This window comes from Chaetodon trifascialis, chromosome 22 (genome assembly GCF_039877785.1).
Source record: "Chaetodon trifascialis isolate fChaTrf1 chromosome 22, fChaTrf1.hap1, whole genome shotgun sequence".
NCBI classification, from domain to species: domain Eukaryota; kingdom Metazoa; phylum Chordata; class Actinopteri; order Chaetodontiformes; family Chaetodontidae; genus Chaetodon; species Chaetodon trifascialis.
In genome coordinates this window covers 10201017-10218540 of record NC_092077.1, presented here as the reverse complement: position 1 = coordinate 10218540, position 17524 = coordinate 10201017, and the positions used below count along the sequence as shown (strand labels likewise).

At 47.2% G+C, this 17524-nt stretch overlaps 1 protein-coding gene across 4 annotated transcripts in view; it reads right to left on the bottom strand.

Annotated features, from left to right (window-relative positions):
- Window positions 1-17524, bottom strand: part of foxp2 (forkhead box P2) — an 89550-nt gene that overhangs the window by 20120 nt on the left and 51906 nt on the right. For all 4 annotated transcript variants that reach the window (XM_070992008.1, XM_070992011.1, XM_070992010.1 and 1 more), the window contains 5 exons: window positions 10069-10206; window positions 8340-8429; window positions 6060-6249; window positions 4643-4928; window positions 2826-2930 (listed from right to left, as the gene is read on the bottom strand). In XM_070992008.1, coding sequence (XP_070848109.1) covers window positions 2826-2930; window positions 4643-4928; window positions 6060-6249; window positions 8340-8429; window positions 10069-10206 — 809 coding nt within the window. The remainder of the gene's footprint in view (window positions 1-2825; window positions 2931-4642; window positions 4929-6059; window positions 6250-8339; window positions 8430-10068; window positions 10207-17524) is intronic.

Here is a 17524-nt window from a genome sequence, read left to right as displayed (position 1 = left end):
GAGCGAGCATGTGTTTATGTGTGGATGGACTGTATCTGACTGAGGTGGGAGGCTGTGATATATAAGGTGAAAGGGCAAAAGAGAGGGGGGTAAAGCTTGAGATTGGGGGTGATTTCAGTCAATAAGTGTAGCGTACAGACAAATACAGCTTCATATAACAATGCAAATGATGCATATGAAGTGGCTAAATGTTCAAGCGTTAATTGCGTTTTCTGTTCTTTATATTTAACATAAAGGCGCCTCACAAAAATAGCTCCAGAGAATGCACTAATAGCATTAATGTTCCTCCTACTCTCTTTCTCATGCAACTGACACAAATACACACACACACAAACCCCAACACCCACCACTCAAGAAACATTCCCAGCAATATTATTTCATTTTGAACTTCAGAGAGCTAATTCAGGGTGCCAGCCACCTCGCGGCTACCTTTTCCAGGTGAGAACACTTAAAAGCACACTGAAGAGCTATTAAATGCTGATCTTGACAAGTTTCTTCATGCAACAAAACAATAGATGACTAAACGTGTCACCGCCGCTGAGCTGAGCTCCTACAGCGAGCTGCGAGACGCCAGCTTGACTTGAGCCCCCCCCCCACCCTTCCCTGCTGCCTCCTCCCTTCCCCGCACACGTAACCCACACCCAACTACCTAACATCTAAACTGTCATCTAAATCTGACACCCGCTTTATGTAACCCCGTTTAAACTGTGCCTGTGTGTGTGTGCGCGCGTGTGTGCGGCGTGTGTGTGTGTGTGTGTAGCCGACTGGCATCTCCGGAAACATAAAAGGACTCCCTCTGACACCGACAATCACTGCTCCAAGGCACGCCACCGAGCAGCCATCTTTGTTCTGATGACGAGTCTGCCTTCTTTGTTGGTGCCTGTTTTCATGTGCTGGCTGGGTTACAGTATAGAGCCAGCCTCTGACTTGCAGGGATGTGTGTGTGTGTGTGTGTGTGTGTGTGTGTGTGTGTGTGTGTGTGTGTGTGTGTGCAGGGGGAAGCTGAACCAAGACAGTGCTCTGTTTTGTAGCAGCCAATGTTCTGGCAAGTCTTCTTACAAAACCATCTGCAAACCTGTGTTCTCACTTTCAAGTTTGAAATCTACCTGTTTTCTCTCCGTCTGTCTTCCCCGCTCTCTCAGTTTGCCTTTACAACCACGCATCCTTCTGCATTGGCTTCCCAGCTTACCGGATTCGCTTGATACAGTGCATCTCTGCCCCTCACCTAAATAACCAGCTAAGCTACCCAGACACAGTATCCTTAGAGCACACAGACTTAGGTTTTGTTTGCGTGTGAGCCGGGCGTAGAGTGCAGAGGGATAGGCTGATGTCTTCTTTAAGTAAGTGTACTGAGGTGGATAGGACAAGATATCAGAAAACCTGCTAATCCCACACAGACTTGCCTTCTCACACACACATTTGTTCCCAAGCTGCAAGGCAAACTATTCCACCTGGACTAGTGCACATGTAGTACAGGATGGACAAAGCATTGCAGGCGGGAAAGCTGGCTTTCCATTAGCATGGCTTCCAAAATTATACTGCATGATGCCTCTGGATTTGCACCGTCCTCTGTGGAAAACTGATAATGACAATGACATGTACTGTGCTGTATTCGTCGCGTTTTCCGCAGGGGATAAGCAAACGCACTTACAAACACACTTGTCAGGCTGCTGTTGTAACATATATTCACCTCTGATTCGTTTAAATCCAACGATGTCAATTATGGCTCCTTTGAGTGCATTGTATGCGCTGATAGAGTGTGAAAATCCAGCTTAATGTCACATCTGCGTGTGTCTCAAATACCCGGTAAACACTATGTTTATTAGAGTCATTTCATTTCACAGATGCACCTTTTAGCTTTAATTCACAAGCTGCTGTAGAATTAGTAAAAGCCTGACCTAAATCCTACAGCAGCTCCCTATGGGTGGACTAGTTTCTTGTATCAGTACTTTTTTTTTTTTTGCTTTCTGCAACTTATTACAGTCACTACTGTAGAGAAATGCATAATTTGGGAAAATACGCCAGAACAATGTCCTGATTTCAAGAGTTTATGCGAATTCACATGGACATTTACAGCCCGTGAAAAACACTCGCCAGATCGTTATTTCACAGTTAATTACAAATCTAATTAGAATATTCAAATTAAAGCTTTCCCTTTCTTTTCTTCTCTGTGTGAGAGCAGGGAGCCAGGGAAAGAGTGATAGTGAGAGAGAGAGAGGGAGAGAGAGAGAGAGAGCGAGGGGGAGAGAGACCCAGTGAGTGGCAATGCGATAACCTGTAATCGGCAGTGCTGCAAACACCTTCTTCCTTTGATGTCCCCCCGCTAACATCCTGGCAACAAAGCTGGCCAATTACAAATGAGCTAATTAACTAAATTGTTGATGGAGCATGAAGAGTTCATTCGCTCTGGCGCCTGCACCATGACAACAGTGAATGGGGGCCTTTGTTGTGGAGGTAAGTGTGCGGCCGTGCGAGTTGCCATTAGCTTTTGACGCTTTTTCACAAACCTATCAGGCCCCTCCACGCTGGGAAGGAGATTTGTTATGGATCAGAGTTGGTTTGAATCCTGCGCTGCTAGAGCTGAACCCTGTCAACTGGCTGTCTGGAAGGTCAAACTGTGCTCTTTGAAAGGCAGTGATGTTTTCTTTGTTAGGCCCCTCTGTACCCACAGGAAGGAGGAGGTGCTACGGTCTAAGGGGCTAACTTCTGTGTGTTTCATAATAAAATAGATATTAGCTTCTTGCACCGACATGTAAAATCCCACATGGTGTTAACAGGGAGAGGTGAGGAGGTGTCATCTGCACATCTGTGTGCCGTGCTCTTACTTCAAAAACTGTCCAAAGTCCTCGCAGATGTTCTCACAGCCGGGCCACTTGCACACGCCGTGACCGTACAGGGGGTGGCTGCCTCCGCTTTCTTCATGTAGTGAACTGAAAGAGAGGAGGGAGGTCAGCAGAGTGAGAAGGGGGTGGCAGCATCGAGTTCATCGCAGGATCTGCAGAAGAGGCTTGTGCGTGTCAGGCTACAGCCAGCAGGAAGCAGGAAAGGGGTCACAACAGGTCAGATCAGTCAATGCGATCACAATATGCAACTACATTCATTTAGAGAGAGTGTAAGCTAGACTTCAGCTGACATCCCCCAGTGGAAATCTACAGTGAGCTGTAGCTTTGTCTCCACCACAGCCACCATCCCATCTTGTAAAGCTATTAGGAGGGAGGAGGGAGGGGGGGCTTTCAAGTAAACATTAAAAATCCAGACAGCCATATAATTTTCATCAGGAGATTAATACTCTGTGTAACTTATGTTCTGTGAGGACAGGGGGAGCAGGGGTGCTCTGGCGTTTTTCAAATGGCACCCAAATAAGTTACGACCCTGCCTAGACAGCACATCCTATTAAAGATGACAGTTTAACCTTTAGGCTTGGCACTGGTGTGTGCGCGCGTCTGTGTGAGGACGTGAATGAGAGTGTGTTTGTCTGCTTATAGAATGTGCGCGCACGTGTGTGGTCGATGCCTTCGTGCGTGCATGCCCACGTGTGTGGCCCATGAGTATGTGTGTGTGTGTGTGTGTGTGTGTGTGTGTGTGTGTGTGTGTGTGAGTGCTGGCAGAGCTCACACTGTGTTTTACGGAGGGGCTTTCCCCGCATCGATCCGTGGCATGTTAGTAAGCAGTGCTCCTGACAATACTCCTTGTTCGATCATTATGAGACACCACACACCCCTCGGGATGCAGGCAGATAAAAAGTCTTTTTTTTTTTTTTTCCTCCCTTTTCTTCCTTCTCTTCTCATTCCCTCCCTACCTCTCTCCTTCTCTCTGTCTTCCTTCTAAAGGTATCTTTTTCAAGCCTCCTTTTAGTGGTACTGGAGAGATAGCATCTACTTTAAACCAATTACACAGCACTTCCACCTCCATCCACACACACACACACACACACACACACACACACACACACACACATACACACACAGACACACACACACACTGCTACCCTAAGTCCTTATTATAATATCGCCCAAGAAAAGCCTTTGAATAATGCATGGGCCAGATAGGCAGATATGTGAACAGTCAGTGTTTTGGTGCTGGGTGCATTTATAAAAGACGCCATCACAAGGATAAACATCCTGGAAACGCCACTCAAGGCATCATGTATTCTGTTTACATGACAAGCAAGCAAGGAAGGTAATTTTCAAAAGAGGAAAAAAAAAGAGAGAAAGCACTAAATACTTAATGTACAAGGTGGTTACCTTGTCTTGCCTGCCAGAGAGGCTTGTTGTAAGTGCGCCTGCCTGCATGGCTTCCTCTTCTTGCTTTTGATATCTGTGTGCAAGCTAAATGCGTTCAGTGGCGCACGTGGGCCCCCTGGGAGAACACGGCTCTTATTTTTTTTTTTATATTACCAAGACTCTAATAAACTATTGAACAAATAAACAAAACATCATGTTTCCCCTGTTGCAACAATGCTGTTATTTTAAACGAGGACAAACACTCTGGATGAGGAGTTCTGATGTGTTCCTGCGCTGAATGGTGGCACAAACAAGCTCGTGTGACGGGTAGCAGACACACGGCGAAACTTTTCATCTTCTCTGCTTCTTTCCCGCTGTTACAAAAAGGTGGGTGGATGACATCTCAATTATTTCTTTACCTCTCTCGCTCCCTTTCCCGTTCCCTTTCCCTCTCTCGTCTGTGGTTGAGGACGGGGGACTGTCCGTTGGCGATGGAATGGTGAGAGATGGGCGGCGATGCTTTGGCGGGATTAGAGGAGGAGGTAGTTGAAGAAGAGTTGTTGGTGGAGAGGTCTAGGCCGCCGCCGCCCCCGCCGGTGCCAGTGCTGCTGCTGCTGTGTTTGATGCTGTTGTCCTCCATGCCGTGACCGCCACCTCCGGTCACATCCTTCCACAACTGCTGGAGCTCTGCGGGGCTCAGGCCAGCTACAGAAACAAAGACAGAGCGAGAGAGTAGGGGACATATCAATACAGCTGCTCCACAAAAAGCAAACCCTTGTATCAGGTGTGAGATGAAAGCAGGAGCCTAAACTCTACAAACTTTAGAAAAGTAGCACAAAGCTGCATGACTCAAGGCCTTCCTCTCAGTGAGTGCGGACCTGAGCTTGACCTCACGCTGTGCTGATCAATGAAAAGAAGTGTCGTCTTATTATTCTTCTCTGCCCGGTAGGATACTGATTTTAACCTGTTAGCAGATGTGTGTGTTTTCAATGAGGAAGAACTATGAAACATTGATTACGCTGAATGCATGTTCCATCTGAGAAAAACAAGCTTTGTCCACTGCTTGTTTTCGGCTTGGCAACTAATTAGGAAAAACTCACTCCTTTGATTTCCTTCTAAAACCTCCCTGCCTGTTGTTTTTCGGTCTCCGCCATTTTGGTGGTAAACAACAAACATAGGTGTTTACTTGGCTCAGGGGAAGAAAATGGAGCCTGCTCTCCCCTCTCTGTCCTTTCATTCTCCTCTTTCTCCCCTCCCTGGCTCTTGGTGAAGACAGTAAACAACAACAACAACAACAACTGAGGCTGGAAGGAGGGGAGGCTGGGGAGCGGGGGAATAGAAACAGAGATGGAAAAACAACAAACACAAACATAGGCAGAGCGGAGCTGAGAGGGAAACAGAGGTAGACAAAAGAAAGCCACAATCAGACAAGGAGAGAGAGAGAGAAAGGAAGAATGGGAGACTAAACAAAATGATCATGTGTAGAGTTAGGGACAAAGTGGATGGCAGAAGAGCATACCAATGAGGGGGAAGCAGACAGACAGACACACTTAGAGATAACACAGGGGGGAGACAGGTGCATACCAATGAGAAAAACAAAGACAGGCAGAATGGAAAGACAGAAGAGGAGTGGGACAGACAGGCTTGGAGATCTGACAGCAGGAAGGGACAATGACGGCGACCTAAGCAGCAGCACTTACACCTGCAGACAACACACAGGAAGCACGTGACCATCGCCGTTGCAAGTCACGTGCTGCGCATTAACACGGCCACATTCCCCCTTCTCCCTCTTCCTCCCGCTACCTCTCCCCTCTCCACTTCCTCCCCTCCTCTTACCTGGCGGGGGCAAGGTCTGTCCGGGCAGGGCGGCTTGGCCGGGCGCGGGCCCGGGCAGCGAGAGCAGGCCCTGCCGCTGCATGTTGAGCAGGTGCTGCTGCTGCTGGAGCTGCTGCATCTGCAGGAGCTGCTGCTGGAAGACGAGCTGCTGGGCGGCCAGCTGCTGCTGCTGCTGCTGCTGTTGCTGTTGCTATAGAGAGGAGGAGGAGGAAGAGAGGAGCAGGAGAGGAGCGGAGAGGAGAGGAGAAGAGAGGAGGGGAGGGAAAATTACAGACGAATTAACAACTGAGAGAGATAGAGAGAGAGCGGTAGAGGAAAGAGAAGACGGAGTGCTGTTTGTGCTGTGTGTGTGTGTGTGTGTGTGTGTGCGCGTCTGCACTCACTCGCCTGTGCCGTGACCTTAGCTATACCTCTCTGCCTCTTCTTCTGTCTCCCTGCATGCTCTCCCTCTCTGTCTATGCTCACTTAGTCTTCCCTCCTGTTTTTTTGGGCTGTACCACGCTGCTGTTGCCTTCTCCTCTCTTTGTGTGTGTTCAGGTCTGTGAGCGCGTGCACACACACACACACACACACACACACACACACACAAACACACACAACGCTGCGCTGATACACCAGCTCTCAAGCCTGTCAGTGTATGTGGCTTGTGATTGTGTATGATACTAAGCCTCTGGTATAATCCCCCGTCCCGCAACCCCCTCCACCACCCCTGATAGTTAATTGTCTCGCCTTCACTGATGGTCTGTTACAGCTTATGTGGCCAGAGGGTGCTGGCTGGATGAGAGATTTACAGCATCACATGCATGTGAATGCATAGACACAAGTGCAAACATGTGCACACGCACAGCGCTTCAACCCCCACCCCGCTCTTTTCTCGCCTCACTGAGTTGTTTATCGCCGGGCCAGACAGCCGATTGCGTAAGCCCTGTGCCAAAACAACAACAAAAACAACAACAAAATGAAAAACATCAAACTCAGCCACCGCGGCAAAGAACAAGTCAGAGAGGGATGGAGTTTTAGGGAGAGACAAAAGCTTTGAATCTGAGCTGCAGCACGCTGGACTGTCATACAGTAAATTATGAAATGCACACAGAAAACTCAGGTAATAACTGGCTTTCAGTGCACAATATTAGATTCGGTGGCAGATATTCAGTCTTTCTAGTCAGTAAGAGCAAGTTTGTTCCCCTCTCCTCTACATATACATGTGTATGTGCATACAGCGTGTCATGCTGCTGTGTTTCTGTATGTTTGTGTCATGGTGGATCTGGAGAAGCATGGAGGTGGAGGGACGGGGTGGGGTAAAACTTGTGATGCGCTCACTGGAAAACAGGCTGCATAATGGAGTGATGGAGGGAGGTAGTTTGCCCCCTCCACCCTGCCTCAAGAGAAATAAGGGAGCAATTTCTATTCCATATTTGATGGCGGGGGCCCCTGAAAAACTCCATTCGCAAATCCAAACAGAAACAAAGCCGCCGGGAGGTCAGCGGCGGCTTCCTGTAGGGGCAGCATAATGGGCTGCTTGAGGAGACACTGAGAGGTGCAACGCAAGGAGAGAAAAAGAAAGACGAGTGTGTGTGTGTGTTTATGTGATGCCTTTTTTTTCCTGATCAATTTAACTGCCTCCACACGCACTGTCTTGCCTGGATGTGGCTCTGGACTGCCTCTCAGAGTTCAGCGCTGTGTGGCACTCAAACGCGGCTACGTGAACGTGGCTAAGGCTGTCGTGCTCATCTCCTCCTCTCCGATAGCCAGCGGGAACAAGACGGAGCCGTGTCTGTCGACCGGCTGCCTGTCACCGTGATTTATGAGCGCTGTGCGCTGTAACTTTAGCTGCGGTGCGTGTGTTCGAGCGTGTTTGTATGCCCACGGAAACAGTTCGTTAACGAGTTGGACCCAGGACCCTTTGTCTCTGGTCTTCTTTTTATAAATCAGTGAGAGACTGTGTGCGCGCCGCATGTTGTGTGTGAACATCACTCAAAAGAGTTCATTAATGGACTCAGTGCCTGTGTCTACATACTGTGTGAAGGTGGCAGGAACAAAAGTATATTTGGTGGTGGTGGGGTGTGTGCGTGTGTGTGTTTGGGGGGTTTCTTCCAATCACTAATACCAAATTAACCAGCTGATTTTGTTCAGTCATCATGACTACACAAAAGGAAAAACATGCGCTTGGGTGACAGAAACATGAACAGATTTACTGGCTTCACTTCAAACACGCATTTACAATCAAATGTTCTCTTACTTCTAATCTTCAGTGCGAGTGTGTGCATGTTGTGTACCTACCTCTTTAACCTGCTTGCCAGGGTGCTGCTGCTGGAGAAGCTGCAGATGAAGCTGCTCCTGTTGTTTCTTATAAAACTCCTGCAGGTGTTGCTGCACACACACACGCACGCACACACACACACACACACACACACACACACACACACACACACACACACACACACACACACACACACACACACACACACACACACACACACACACACACACACACACACAGACAGACAGACAGAGGATGAGAATGAGTTAATACATGTTTGAGCAGTCTCTACATTGTCTCATATATAACCCTTAATAATGCTGTAGTATTCACAGGCTATGAACCAGGGTTCCTCAAAGATTTATCTGATTTATTTTCAGTGCTTTAAGTGACAGAACTCTGACTTTGTGCCATTTTGGGGATGTATAACTAATTCTAATGGATTTACTTTTAAAAACCATCAGAGTAGATCCCTACAGTTAACTAGACGTTTTCTCTTAATCTCGCCTGCTTGCTCCAGCTGCACTTCACATGTTGGTTATGCAGCAACTGTTGCACATCATAAATAAAATCTTCTACTGCTTTTGGCATTTGTATCCTCGCTGTCTTTAACAGTCCTCTCCATATGGACTTTTAATCGTCCCAGAGTTCTGTAGGGGGCAACAATTCATCATATTAACTACGCATTTGGCAGCCAGAGTGCACTGGCTCCCTTTGGAGTGGCTGAAATAAACAGAATAAACCCTCTAAGGAACAAGTCCGCTACATTGAACTGATTCCTTTAACACACACACTGTGACAGCTATTTAGAAGATGATTTCAGTTTTATTTCATGCAATCTTCAGATGGCGTTTTGGCCTGGAAGAGAGGACCGTGAGGCAGGCCAGTGGAACGCATGGTCCAGTTCTCTGCTAACTGCCATAGAGATATCCACAGACACTCATATTAAAAATGAATGGGAGCCCTTGGAGCAATTGCAAAATGTTCTGCGTGTCGCTGTAGTCACTCAATCAACATAAATACCCCTAACTTTACTCTGTGCTGACTGTGGATGGGTTTTCACTGTGTGACTGCTGTTGATTTAGGATTACAAATGCTTAATGTGTAAAATTCTGTGACAGAATCCATCCAAAATGTTTACCTTTGCTGTGTTGACACTGACCATGTAATCCTTGTAGCACTGCACAAAAAACTAAAATGTGCCTTTAGTTGCTGTAAAAAAAAAAGTGGACAGACACTGCACTGAAATTAAATCTAGCGTCTGAGCGCTCTTAATGAAGAGGAATAATCAGAATGACTGACGCTCTTAATTAAACAATTCTCTTTCCCTTAATCAAATCTATGAATGAGAAATGCATTTCAACTCTGACACGCGCCGAGTGTGCCGAGTGTGCGCTTTCTCAAGCTGATTCCAAACATTACATCATCCATCACCTATCGCTCAGCCTCTAGTGCTCAGCCCAACTGTGCCCTACTCTCCCGGTCCCTGATGGATGCCTGTCAGGGAATTGAACCAGCGACACACCGGAGACGGTTAATTAGAGGTGACGTGAACAAGTGCGTCAATTTCTCCTCCTCTCAGTAAGCGTGTCAAGGACACAGGGCCGCGGTGAGCTGGCATCAGCGGCTGGTGGCTGCGGTAAACCAGTGCACGGGAGTGACTCAGGGTTGTGTGGGGGTATGTGTGCGTTTTTGTGTGAGCTTGCACACACATGATACAGCAATGCATTTCGGAGTGAGTGCGCGTACCTGCTGCAGCATTACAGCCTGCTGCTGCTGGAGCAGGGCCTGGAGCTGCTGGGGGGAAAGAACCTGCTGCTGGAGGATCTGCTGCATCTGTTGTGGCGTGATCACCTGGGGACTCATCATGGCCACTGACACTGGAACCTGGACGGGGAGGATGATGTAGGAAGGGGTGGAATCAGAAGACAGTAAGCGAGAGACGGGCAGAAAGGGGGGGTTGACAAACAGGTGAGGGTGGGTGAGAAAATTGGGAAAGTAGAGGAGGGTAAAGAAAACAGGAGTGAAATGGATGGAGGGGAAGTAAAGAAGGAGAAATAGATTATTAGAGACGTGCATCAGGCCTACTGGCATAGATCTACTGGGAGTGTGATAATTGGTGACTGAGAGGTAGGGAGAGCGGGCCTCCCATGGCCGTGACGCTTGGCAGCCTAGAGGAGATGCTGAAGGACAGATGGGTGCTGTGCCTTTGTGTTGCTCATCTTATTTTGCTCTGCCTCCACCCCGCTGGGAAAAGTAGGAGATTTAAATAGACGTAGACCTTAATTAGCAGGACCCTTGAACTCCCCCACTTTAGTGTGCCTATCAGTGCTGCTATTGTGAAAGAGCGTGAAAATGCACAACTCTCTGAAGTTGATTAAAGCTGCGCTGATGAAGTGGACTCCTCGGTAGGATGTGGTGGGCTGTGGTCGAGAGGTTGGGGGTTCGTCCTGAGCATGTTGGGAAAATGATCCCTGGTGCATTTTTAGCTTTGTGCAGTTTTTTTTTTGGCCTGGTGTTGAAGCTGTCAATTGAGCCCTGGTGCAGACCAAACATCCAGACCAAGACTCTTGAGAGGGCGATGAGCGGTTCTTTTGTGGTGGGAACATGATCTGACCACGATCCCATCCAACCACTAGACGTACTCTGCAAGTTTGAGCGAAATGGCTCATGCAGCCAGGTGGCTTTGCATTGTGGGATGCAGATGAGAAGAATTCAACAGCTGATAGCAACTAGCTGAAAGAATGAAGTGAGGTCGGGCCTGGACTGGTGCACTGTGATGTGTTGTATTTGGCCAGCGGACCTCCGTCAGGACCTTCTTTCTGAGTTTATACTCTTGCATTTTGGCTCGCTTGGATTTTCTCCATAATCAACTGATTTGAACCACAGCAAGCGAACTGTCCGTGTGTAAATGCTTCTTCCATACATGACCTTTAAAATATAATTTAAACAGCTCAAACACAAAATAGTTTGATGTTTCTAGCACCACAATGTACTAATGTAACATGTTTTAGGGCTGGATGTTGCATCTTGACAGACAAGCTTCACGCTACTGAAACACAGTTAAAATATCAACATGTAGTAGCACCTTCACGGACGCTAATTGCGACAGTGTCTGGCATGGAGCTGCCTTGACAGTAGCTAGCCTATATGGTGTGTCAAGGGGCCAATAAGACATCCCTGTCCTCATTGCCAGCTAATCAAGCTGCCTTGATTACTTTCCATGCATGTCTGTCCTCCCTCGCTCCCTCTCTCTCTCTCCGTCAGGCCTTGACACGTCCTTGTTTAGCTCTCCTCTCCTCGACGCCCACCCCCACCCCAGGTTTTCCCCCCTCTTTGATTAGCCGAGACATTTGCATGGTCACTACACATTTTTCATTTTAGAAGTCATTATGCATTAGTGGCTCCTGATCGCCCGCCTTGACTAATCCTGATGAACTGAAAATCACAGCTGAAGGTCAACTTCCAGCCGGCCCCGCTGCACATTCATATTCATATTCAAACAAATCCTGCCTCCATTGTTCATTAGGGTCTTAGAGAGAAGGGACTCCATCTAAGGTGGAAGAGGCAGAGGAGGAGGAGGAGGATGTTGTGGTACATCTCTTTTCTTCTCTGGACTCCTCTATGCAAGGGTGCAAAAAAGAAAACGCATTCACAATAAGCGAGGTGCTGAACAAAAGCCGTCAAAAGTTGCAAATTAAACAGTCCATGTGTAATTATGCAAATGCTCTGCTTACACCTTCAATGTTATTAACCCTTAAAGGTACATTTGCTAGGTAAGTAATTACCCCTGCAGTCACTCCTGGTTTTGTGTTGGATGCCATGACAATGGGACGAGTGCCGCTGAGAAACAACATGAGTGATGCACTCATTAAGACTATTAATTGGATGCCGGCTCAAAGATGTTTTGGTTCACAAAAGGGATGCAGGCTTAGACATGTAGGATTTAACACAAATGTATGCGCATGCATGTATAAGGTGGAATTAAACATAATTTCTACACTGCACTTCAAACAGTTTCCTTGTTGTGTAAGTGGGGAAATACAAGCATTCGTAGTCAGATACTTCAATCAGTGGATAATGCAGGATTTCAACAACAAGACCTTCAACAAAACAGCTAAACAGCAAACAACCAGGTTATGAAACTCGGAAGTTCCTTCTACACTTTCATTGGCTTTTTTTAGAGACGTAATGAGCAATAATCATCTTCATTGCACCGCTGCTCCAAACAAAAAGAAGAGAAGAAGACGGTGGAAAAGGCAGGAGGAAGACAGAGAGGGGAGAAAAGCCACTGGCCCACGTCCATTGTGAAATGCAGCACAATGCTAATTCCAGCATTTAACTGCATGCTTTTCTGCTTGACGTATCAGAGGCTCTGAGATGAAAGCAGATAAGTAATTGCTCTCCTGGTTCTTATTCTTCACTGACAACCCATAAATTTAATTTTACACACACGTTCATTTACATTTTCGAGTATATGACATGATAATTGCAGGAATATAACACCTCCATTTTGCAGGATACTGCACGAGGGCTTGATTGACGGGAGCGGTGAATTGAAAGGAACAGGAGGCTGAATTGCCTCTCCTAGAAATGATTTTGCCACGAAGGGATAAAATTAATGAGCATTTACTCGACGATGGCAGCGGCGTAAACACCCGCACACCGTGGATAGGCTCTTCTCTAGCAGAAGAGCCAAGATATCCAATTGGGCTGTGCCTCTGTTTCTCTGTAATCCAAAAGGATATATTTCCAACACTGGTGCACAAAAAATATTAATGGGATTTAGTAAATTGTTTGAAATTAGCTGCAGCTGATGTGGCCATTGGGGACCTTAATGACAAAAAAGGTGCTTCTCCTGTTTTTAATAGTGCAAATTTGGATGGAAGAGAGTCGCTTGCAAATGATTTTTCTGTCATTTGAGTGTAGCTCCAGCTTTGAAGCCATTTGTAAGAAACATGCAAGATTTTAACTGGCTTCACCATTTGAACCCCTATTTGTTTATGTCCCCTGTCTTAGAGAGAACGATGAGCTACGTTGACATGAACTTTGAAGCCATGTGGTTTGCCCTCAAAGTTGGAGAGCAAAACAAAGGACCTTTAAATTGGCTCCTGATGTGAAAACACTGATGGGGCCCTCACCAGAACAAGCAGATCATTACACCACTCTTGTCACGCCCGCAGCATGTAACCAGCCTCTCCAATGCCTCGCAAAAGGTCAAGCTCTTCCAGAAAGAGCTCAGGTATCTCTTCCAGGCAAAGCTGGCACCCAAGTCTCTCCTTATGTTTGATTTAAATGGGCATTCTGGCATTAAATGCAGAACACACGCATCTCCGCTGTATGCAGCTCGCTGGCTGGCTAACCCGGCTGCCTGCCTCGAACCATCTGGACCGATGGACAAATGCACTTCCAGCAATTATGTCCACTCCACTGTGTGGCACTTTATCTTCACAGCCACTCAAATTACCTAAAGCGGGAGATAAGTGCTGTATCAGAGTTCAAACTTAAACAATTAAAGCAGTCCAGCAGAGGAATTCCTTTTATTCGATTTCTCTCCATACAATTCACTTAGTGGTAATAAGCGGGGGTCTGGGGAGGGGGTGGTGATTAGATGCTGGACATAAACATTGCAGGGGCAATGAACACGGGGTTATCAACGACAGAGGTTGTTCCTGTAGCACTGGACAGGGGACTGTACTGCGCAACAGACGCTGCTGAGATAAATGCAATGAGAAATTGAAGGGTCCTAGTCGGTAATTACTGTGGATCCGTGGCAGGGAGAGTCACTGCTAATTAAGCCACTAGCTTCGTTTTAAACAGAGGGAGAGAGAGAGTGAGAGAGAGAGAGAAATCGAGAAAAAAAAGAAGGGAGAAACTACACCGCCAACCCCCGTCCCCTATTTCATCTCAATCTCCAGAGCATCCCAGGGGGTGCGGGGCCCAAACCCAGACCCCCACTCGTGGACTTCTGACCTCTCAACTCCCTTTCAGCTGACACTGCTCATTTACCGGCCAATTACTGCCAAATATGGCCACGCGATTATTGATAGATGTGACTCTCCACTCGAGGACCGCAGAGGCTACAGGGCGGCCGGCCCGGTGAGAGCCTCGCTCTGAAGTTCAAGTGCGCGGTCCGCGAGAAGCACGTGCGCATGTTTACCGTGTGAAACAACATAGGTGCGCGTGCACGTGAGGCGTGCTGCCTCAAACGCATGTCGTGTTTTCAGCTTAGGGAGATCAATACTCCAGATTGTCAGGACTGAAGCTAAGTGGATTACTGAATGTTTTCCTAAATCAATTTCCATAGCACTTTGGCAGCAGTGCATGGGAAGTGCAATTTATCATAACATAAAGACCCATCATGTAAAAGCCTCTAATAAAAAGCCTGAGGAGATTGGGACGGGCTTAGCACAATTTCCATATTGATTTATCTCTACATGCAGATAGTCATTGATTAAGCCTCTCCAATGTAGCGCACGCTCACTGCAGCCGCTCCTGCACATTGTTTGTGTCATTATCGGTACAAATTGTCACACCTTTATCATTAAACTGGCACAATTCAGCCCCGACTGATGCCTCCCCGCAGGTGCACATATTTCCAGAGCAAATGGGAGTGACAGATAGAGGGGGGAGACTTAAAAAAAGAAAGTGCAGAGAGAAGCGAGTGCTGAAATAGAAAGAAAGTGAGAGGGAGAGCACAAGTGAGAGCGAGAGGGGGGTAGACGCTTCCCTCTGATGTTGCAGGTAATATGGCCTCCACTGGATCAGCCTCTTCATCAGTGACACACAGTAAATTACAAGTGCTTCAAGCAGCTCAGTGAATTATAGTTCATCACTTGGAAAGGCTTTCCCCCTCACCACCGGGGCCCAGGCGTATCAGATCTGCCGGTTAGGATCCAATTAACACCCTGGCCAGAATCATCTGATTGCATGTGTAAGGGCTGGTATAACTCGTTTATTGCACCCATGTATCTTCTGTCACAAGGTAAATTTGTTGCTGCTACATCAAAGGTCTGAGCTACTTTTTTTTTTGCTATCCTTCCCTCCCTCTCACTTTCTCTTGATCCCCCCCCCCGACTCCAAACTCAGCTACCTCGCCTTGGGGTTGCATTTCAACTTCTTTTGCATCACAATGATGAACCTGCTCTGTCCTCGCAATTTAGCAATCTTGTCCTGTAGGTGTTGTAAATGCAGGGGGGGAAAAAAGAGAGAGGTGGGGTGGGAGATGGGGAGTGAAAAAAAAAATCTTGTTTTCTGGTTACAAAAGCAGTAACCAAGGGTGTTTGACTTAAAATGTGCTGACGTTTTTTTTCCCCTCTCTTTCTCTCTCAGAGTCAACAGAAGTTTTCCTCATGAATAACATAATATTTTCCCCCACTCTTCCCCCCCCCCCACCGCTTCATAGTGATAATTTTTCTCTATTTTCAGATCCAACCAGAGGGGATGCAGTGGAAAGATATATTCATAAATGTAAATGTGAACTACCATCCTTTAGCCACGCACGCTGGAGTCAGCTAACCTATGCTGAAGCCTAGCGTCGCAGCCCTTTTCCCCGCATCTGTGCGTGTGTGTGTTCCGGATGAAAGCCAATAAGCAGATGAGAGCTGCTATCGAGGTGATATTGGCTCATTGCTGAAAGTGTGGACCTGACCTTTAAAAGTGTGACACTTCCATGGATGGCCCAGTGCCCAAAAGCAATCTGACTGGGGTGGGAAGGAAGGTACAGAGTTTATGGAAAACAGAGCTAAACCAACATCTCTGCCAATCCATAAACCATAGAACTTTAAATATTTTCATTCATACTTAGAGCTGAGCCTTGCACAGATGGGACTGAGGTTATGAGGGTATTCGCAGCTTGACAGTGCACCAGAGTGGCAGTCACAACAGCTGCTCTCAGCGGTTAAGAAGTGGACGCTAACTAGTGGGAGGAGTGGTAACTTTCCCGCATGTGACACGCACACACAAGACAGAGTAAGGGGGGGGGGGGTCACTGTAGTCTCGAGGCAACATGTTAGGAGCCACCTAAATACCTGGCGGTGTTTGCAGATGATTTTGTGGGATTTCTGGAGAATCTTGAGTCATTCCTCCAAACACAGAGCACAAAAATCTGCTCACCCGCCACGTGTTAAGCTGCTTCAAGCCCGGCTCTGCCCTGTTCTTCATCAATAATGATCAAGGGAGCCACTCGCAAACAAAACTTTCCCAAAGTCATCATTTCTGGCGATGTGTGAACTTCATCTGTCACTGTGTTTGTGCGTGAGCGCGGGCTGTGTGTGGATGCATTACGTACGTGCACGCGAGCGAAACAACTGTCAGATTCGTAGGCCACTGTAATCCTCTCCGCCTCTCCTTGTCCGCGTTTCTTTATTTGTATTCCAAATGTCAGAGTATAAATGCCTTGCTGGGGGGGTGGGGGTGGGGGGTGGGGGGGTATTGCCACAGAGAAGAGGAGAGCGAGGAGCGAGGAGAGTGGAGCAGGGAGGAGAGGGTGTTTGTGTGCCTTGGGAGAGCCGTGTAAGCAGCATGGCAGAGGCAGGGGGGATTTACAGGGAGAAATAGGTGTTTATTGAGTGCTCCCGTGGGCTTACTGTGTAATAATAGACCTGTCACATTACGCAAATGTGGAGAAGCAGCTTGTGTGTGTGTTTGTATGTGTGTTTGTGAGACTGTTTTTTTTTTGTTTTTTTTTCTTAAACTTGTGTGTGTGCGTGCATGTGAGTGCCAGAGCTGCCTGCCTTCGCATCATCAACTACTGAGAGGCAGCAATGAGCGAGCGGATAGAATTAGTCAGGCGAGAGCCTTTAGCCGCTAATACGCGTAATTAAAACTGCAAGCTGAGGCACTTAGATGCTTGTGTACTAAATAATTTACATGCCATGATCTATGGATCATTTCCCGCTCTTAAATACCAAAGATGGGAGAACAAGAGGGAAAAAAGACTGGCAGAGGATTTATCAGTATCTCTACCATAAGCAGGATGTCATGGTAATATTAATCCTTCTCCCCACTTTCCACTGCGCTAATCATACAAGGGGATCAATCCGTGTGATTCCTCCGGTGGAAAATATGCAGCTTGATTGCCATTGACTCTTATCATTTCGTGAAGCTGACAAATACTGCACTATAGCACCCATTGTGGCCTCATAATCCAGGTAAATAATGCAGCGTTATTGGGTAAACTCCCCCCAAGACAAGAATAAAATAA